The 7273-nt window shown below is 34.5% G+C and overlaps 1 protein-coding gene across 1 annotated transcript in view; it reads right to left on the bottom strand.

Annotated features, from left to right (window-relative positions):
- Nucleotides 1-3418: 3418 nt before the first annotated feature.
- dapk2b (death-associated protein kinase 2b) overlaps nucleotides 3419-7273 on the bottom strand; it is a 52512-nt gene continuing 48657 nt past the window's right edge. Inside the window, exon 12 of the mRNA XM_051099323.1 lies at nucleotides 3419-7180. Coding sequence (XP_050955280.1) covers nucleotides 7055-7180 — 126 coding nt within the window. The 3' untranslated portion in view covers nucleotides 3419-7054. The remainder of the gene's footprint in view (nucleotides 7181-7273) is intronic.

The following is a 7273-nucleotide window of genomic DNA, read 5'->3' as shown; positions in this document are numbered from 1 at the left end:
TAGGAATGGCAGTCAAGCAGACGTTCAACTACTTAAACTTAAACTTAAACTACTTAACTACTAATTAAACTACCTATGTCATTTTCAACAATGGAGTGACATAGTATAAAATGTTTTCAAAAATCGGATTATTTTATAACATATACGGCATATCAAACAATAGATATGGTCTATTTAAATGGAGTCACTAATCACAAACAAATGTGGAACAGGGTAATTTGTTTAGCATTTGTCGGAACTGGCTGTTCAGTACATCGGTGGGATTTCCATGCTATCCAAATGTAACATTTGCTTACTAGCATGCTGCCCACGTCCAGATGGTAAGAGTTTGCAGTGCGTCCCAATAAGATCTGGATCACACAAGTGTTTCCCAGAGATCCTGTGTTCATATGAGCTGCTCTCCATGTTCTGTTCTTATATAAACCCTCTGATCCATTTTATTTTGTTGTTGCCTGGTTTAAAATGAACATTTCTGAATCAACAGCTTATCTGTCAGGCACTATATATCATAAAAATGTCACCTTTTCAGAAGTACTTCAAATAGTAACCAAATGTTTTCTGGGACGAATACATTGGTTTTGGGTAAGGAAAACGTATGAAATCTGTGAAACACCTCGCATTCGTTTGGGACTGTCACTCTTAAGAAACAGCTTCACTTCAGCAAAATACATACATACATTTCTGCTTTTGTGCTGTTAATTTGTTACATTATTTTGCCAATTTTAAATTACCTGTGTAGTAATACTGCTAAACACGATGAGAATGAAGTCTTAAAAGCTGAAGTCGTCTCTCACGATGAATGTCCCTGTAAATACCCGCTTGTCTCGTGACCTCCCGAAATTCCCGCTTTTAAGAACGGCGGGAAATCCCTCAGTGATTTAATCATGCGCGTCCACCTTTGTCCAACAGATGGAGACATTTACAATGGTTTAAATAATAATATTGAACAGAACGTCTTCCGGCACAGGGATTTTGTTCCCAAGATGGAAATTTAGTTTTCAAAACGAGCTAATATATCTTAATATGTGCCTTTACTATAGTTTTTAGCACGAATATTTGATTATTGTTTAGTCAAAATTCTCTTCATAGTAGACTTGTCATCAGATCACATTATATTGATTAAAATATATTAAACTAAAGAAAACAGAAATTAATACGCTATGTCATTTCTAATATACTACTACTAATAATATACATTTGACACATTGTTTTATTTACCGGTGTTTGTGTAAGAAGCTAGAACAAAAACACACATTTTCTTAGAAAATGCAAGAAGTAGGCTATGCGATTACACCCATACATAGGACAATATATATATATATATATATATATATATATATATATATATATATTATTATATATATATTACATTTATACAAAAATCTGTTCATTTTTGTTCTAGTAGCCTACTCAAGCATCATTGGTCTGAAATATGGGAGATACAATGTCTAACCAGTAGATGGCAATGTCATACAATAATCACATTTCTGGTGTGTGCTGATATTTGGGGATGATCCTGACTTGAATATATCGCTTTAGTAATATCTGACACGTTCTCTGAGAGCTCATTTAGGCTATATAATATTTGTATAATTATTTGTATAAGGCAATTTGAGATTTGTTTTTCTCGATCGGTTAACATTTCACATCATACGGTGGGTTAACATCTTTTCACAGCAACATTTGACTGTGTTTGAATGTAAAAATAGGTGTATCTGTTTTAACAATTTATGGTGTTTTTTTATTTTTTTATTTTTTTTTTTATCAAAACCCAAAAGCGGTAGCGTGTGTTTGACCTAGATATCGAAGGTCACGTGTAAATGATTGGTGGAAATATGAACAAGTTCTATTGTAAACAAAAACTTTCACATAAGCTAGTTTTAGGACTGTACTTCTGTTAAAGTCCATATGCCATGGCCTATGGGGAAAATAGATATCATATGTTAAAATTTCGATAGAAGCAATGAAATCATTGTGATCTAACCTTACAACATTCCAGAAACTGCAAATGATCTTTTGTTTATAAACTATAACCAGCACACTGTAAAACTGATTTGAGGCCAGTTGCTTTAATTTCTTAAAACAATACATTGGAAACAGATCTAAGATATGCTACCAGTATTGTCAGTTACTCATTTCCTCTATAATTCAACAGAAATTTGAGAAGGCCAAAAGCAGCTCAAAGGTTGTGAGCAACTGACAAATTTTAGCAATTAGATGAGGAAAGACATGTGGAAATGTATGCATGCCTACCTTAAAACTAGCCTACAGAATTGTCAAAATGTCTGAATGAAAATAAAAGATTTTTAGTTATGAAACTAAACATGAAATGACACACTTGCAATGCTGAAAGGCTCCACCCTAAAGCTCTTGTCATATAAATAAAATAATAAACTCTTTCATTGATAACATGCCAGATACCTTTATAAACAGGCTATTATTCACGCAAGAGCCTAATCAGTGTATTCAATTAAACAAAAGACACAAGCCCAATAATGTGAGTCGTCATTGATGTTAATGGCATTATGACATTTGCAACTCCTGGAATCTCATTGAATAACCTGTTGGCTGGGCATAATGGTACATTACCGGGACAAATTGTATGGGATAATGAAAGATTACTGAGTATGTAGGGCAATGGTCTGAAATGGAACACTATTGGCAACACTTGGCAAAATTCAGCTCATTATTTTGAGTGAAAATCCATTGCAACATGACGTAACAAAAACATAAATAACAAGAGAAGAATAAGGAAATGCTTGTGCAGTTTCTAGATTACATATTTCTCTGTCCAAACAGGAGAGATAAAAAAAAACTGGTTCACTTGCATTTGGCCTACTTCTCTAAAGGAAGTTTATTTAATTCAGGTCAAGTTTTACACGCAACTGCGTCCAACTCAGCTGAGACTAAATAACACAACAACAAAATTCTCTCAACAGACTGATTGTGACACAAAAGATTTGATTACAGACTATGAATGACATAAGACCAAGCCTTAATTAACTGAATTTAAAGAAAAATGCCTTCATTAAAAATGAATGACATGTGCAACGTCAAACGTTTGGACCGATTTAACTGATTTTGTTACATGATGTAAAAAAAAATATATATTTTTTTTTGCATTTTTGAATCTGTGTAGACAAACATACATTATATAAAACAATGTATATTATTATACTGTATTACCATGAAGTTATTAATATAGTAATTAATATATTATACAATTATTAGGTAAGGATTATTCAGGCATTTAATATTTTGGCTATTTTTCTTATGTAATATTAACAAAATTATTAATAGAACTATGAATATCTAGTCAGCACACATGAACTCAGCATCTTATGAATATTTAATGAAATTCTTATTAAATTACAATTTCCTGACCTTATTAGTGGATCATAAATAACCAAACAAGAACATCAGTAAATATATTAATCATTTATTACTTCTACTATTTGTACAAAAGAGATTTTTTTATTCTTAGTAAACTTTTTTTATTTCACATTAATTGGACAACACAAGTACAGTGTCATATCAAGAGTATAAAATAAATGGATATAAGGGATTTTTTTTTTTTCTTGAGGCACATTTTATGATTACTGTTCAGATTTATACTGGTAAACAATACTGTTTAGACCTCTAACACCACCAGTCATGTGACTGGTGCACAGGAAGTGATGTAATTTTATATTATCATGCACTGAACATAGTCCTGTTTATACACATAAACAAATATATTTAAACACATGCATGTAAGGTTTCATTTCTAACAAAGATTTAATGAAACAAACTGGTATGAGAACATTTGAGTACTCATGACAATATAGATTTTTTTATAATCCCATTGTACAGAATACATTTATACAGAATACCTCTTCTGATGGCGGCATACTGTATGTGAAGCATACCAAAAATCACATTCAGGCTCAAGGCACTGGATTACAAACAATTTACATATAAGCAACTGTAATTTTTTTTAAACTTTTGACCAGTAAGTGGTGCAGTCTTGAAATGTCTCAAGTTCCATAATGTCCCAATGATACAAAGTTTAATTTCACAATCGAACAGTTCGTTCCCTGACAGAGGGTTGGACTTTTCAATGCACCAAAACAACACAATGATGTAGCATCTGCCCCGATTTCAATAAACATACAGTTTTGAAATCAAAATGAACGGCATTTGATACATTATTAATATTTTAAGATCTTTACATGTCCCTGTCAACCCAGGCTTGATAAGTGACCTAAATTCAACACACTTAAGAGCAAATACACTAAGTATTACACTGGATTTCAAATCCAGCCCATTTTGCACTTGCTTTGTCAAATGCAAACTTAAAAGGTGCGGCCACATTAGCAACATTTTTTAAACATTTTTAAACCAAGCTGTTGATCACTGTGGTGAATTCGAGTGACCAACTCGATGTATAATCTGCATGAGGAAATCTTTCACCTGCATGTATCACATTTTGCAGGCAAAAATAAATCCATTGTGAACTATCAATAGTAGCGATATATAAAGCTCGGCTCATACAGAAGCAACTTCTAAACCAAGCAGTTTTGTGAATTTGCATGAGAAACTTCAACTAGTGCTGGATGACACACAACTAATTTTTAAACTGGGTTAGTAAACTAAATGTAAACGACCAGAGACGCTGAAGATGAACGCGAAGACGAGAAAATACTGTAGCAGGCAGAGCATAGACAGCATAAATGATTACGGCTGCGTCCGAAAGCTCTAAAATACTGCCTCTGAAGGTAGCATTCCAAGCCAGGAAGGCATCAAGGCACATCCGAATTCAAATTCTGCTTCACTTCCTGTCTCCAGAGGTACCTTCTTCTGATCAAATCTTGAAGGCAGCACAGATGTACCCTTCGCTGGCTTCAATTTCCCACAATCCTGTGTGTGTGCATCATATAGGCTATATAAATAAAGATATTCTGGTGAAATTAAACTTGTTACTTTATATAACAGATGAGATCTTGACTATGATATACTTTATGAATTGGAACAGTGTAAAAGCATAATAAATAATATTGTTTGTAATAACAGTATTTTATAAAAATGTTAAAAGGGTTCACATGAGTAGTAAATAAGAATAATATTTACAATATACTACCAATAATAACGAAACAGCCACTAGATCTGTTCTGCAATAATACTAGCAACAGTGCTTTTATTTTTTAAGCAAAAATGCCATTCTCAGCCGTCTTTTTTGACGCACAGACCTTCGATTACAATGGCATTGAGGTCTTTATATATTATTAAAGCATAAATACATAATTGTTTAAGATCGTTTTTCTACAAAATGTACAACTTAACCATTACGTAACCTAGCAACTACTTCACATTACGCTGCCTCCGAAGTCTGTTCGAAACTGTTTCCAGAGTTGCCTTCGCATCCTTCGAAGTCATTGCCTGATAGGGCAGTGAGGCAGCAAGTCAGATGACTAGGCTTTTGGACGCAGCCTATAATAGGGTCTACTGTATTTTGTCGTGTCGCACAGCGCCTCGCCCCCTCGCGTGCGGTGCATATATAAATGTATTTCTGAGGGGAACTTACTGTCTTTTGAAAAGCTTAGAAGGTATTTTCTTTTCATCTTACCTCCTTATAATGCATATTAGGCCACTGCAAGTTTCAGGAGTGACAACTGCATTTACGTGTCAGTGAGTCACGTAAATTGTGTGAATAGGACATTTCGAGACTCGCACCTGTAAGTAAATGTGGTTGTCAATCCCAAAAAATGACAGTGTGAACGTAGCCAAAATGTGCTAAGGTTAAGACACTGTTCTTTTCTTGCATCTCACATAGATAAAGACACATTTTTGATGCATGTTTAAATACGTCATTTAACAATTAGTTGTTCAGTTCGGTTCTGTACACACTGCGTAGAATTTTTGTAAATGCGGTTGTCACTACCTGTATTTTTTGGGAGTTAATTAATACAGTTGTCGAATGCAGTTGTCACTACTGTATTTTAGTGAGTTATGCGTGTACAGTACGGGATTAAGGAGTAAAAGGTGAACAGAGACCCGAATTTAGCTGTGTGTAGCCTTAATGTAGCATTTAAAAGTGCAATGTCGCTTTTTTTTACAATGGTAACCAGGGAAATGCTGTATCGCTGCTGTTCCATAAGTGCCACCTGCTGGCAGACAGTGAATCTGCATTCTCGTTCAGCAAATCTGTTGTTGTTTTTTTGTTCAGGTATGTTTTTTCTAGCATTACATCACAAAGCTAGGGTCAGATCATTGTGTTTTTGCTTTAAATTTTGAAAATACAGTATACAATCTAATTTACAAAAACTGCTCAGTACTGTATGAAACATGTTTGTTTGGATTGTGATTAAAATGCAGTGGTTCTGCAACTGTCTCATGCGTTATAATTCATATAAAGGCACAGTCAGGGAAAAAATATGATATCGATTTTTGGTTAAACCGCCCAGCAATTACTTAAACTGCAGAACTGCTGCGAAATCTGCGTGGGAAAATCTTTCACTAAAAGACAGTAAATGTGACCGCACCTTGATACAACAACACAATAAACATAAAATTATCAAATATCATACAGAAAAAATTAAGTTGGCTATATCAGTCATGCAAATAATATCTGAAGACATTTCAATAAAGGAATGCAAATATGTTGTGGCACCTATTAAGACAGCCAAGGCTCAAGGCAAAGTGGCGCGAGTCATGTTAAACATACATATTTAACATTATACAAGTAAACTTTACATAGAAACTTGTAATCTATCCAGTAAACTTCCTTATCCAATTATGTACATTAATACATTTATACATGGCTTTAAAACATGAACAACTGTTTTCTTTCTATATTTGCCACAATTGCACTGCTTGTATCATGTTTACAGATGTGCTGAATAATAACTGCATCTCTATGAAGACAAAAAGCCACATTCAGACCTCAGCACGCTTTCTAAAAACAACTCAAGTCGTGTGCGTTTGAAAACGGCAAACACGCTGCTGGTTCAACCTCAAAACCAGCATGCGGCTGGGATGCTTGTATCGTGGTCGGTCAGAGGAGCAGCGGGGAGTTTCAGGAAGTACTGCTTCTCTTCCTGGTTCGGGGTCTCCTCAGCATCACCTCTTCCTCTTGATCGCTCTCACATTCTCTTTCGAACATGGCCACTGTTCGACCTACATAGCCCAGTTTGGGTTTGTCCTGTGAATGATATTGAGAGGCATTCTTGAAATGGGATTTGACCGATAACAGCATGCCAGAATATGTGACCTAAGGTGCTTTCATGAATTAACT

Source organism: Labeo rohita, chromosome 25 (assembly GCF_022985175.1).
Source record: "Labeo rohita strain BAU-BD-2019 chromosome 25, IGBB_LRoh.1.0, whole genome shotgun sequence".
Lineage (NCBI taxonomy): Eukaryota > Metazoa > Chordata > Actinopteri > Cypriniformes > Cyprinidae > Labeo > Labeo rohita.
This window is presented reverse-complemented; position numbering and strand designations above follow the sequence as displayed.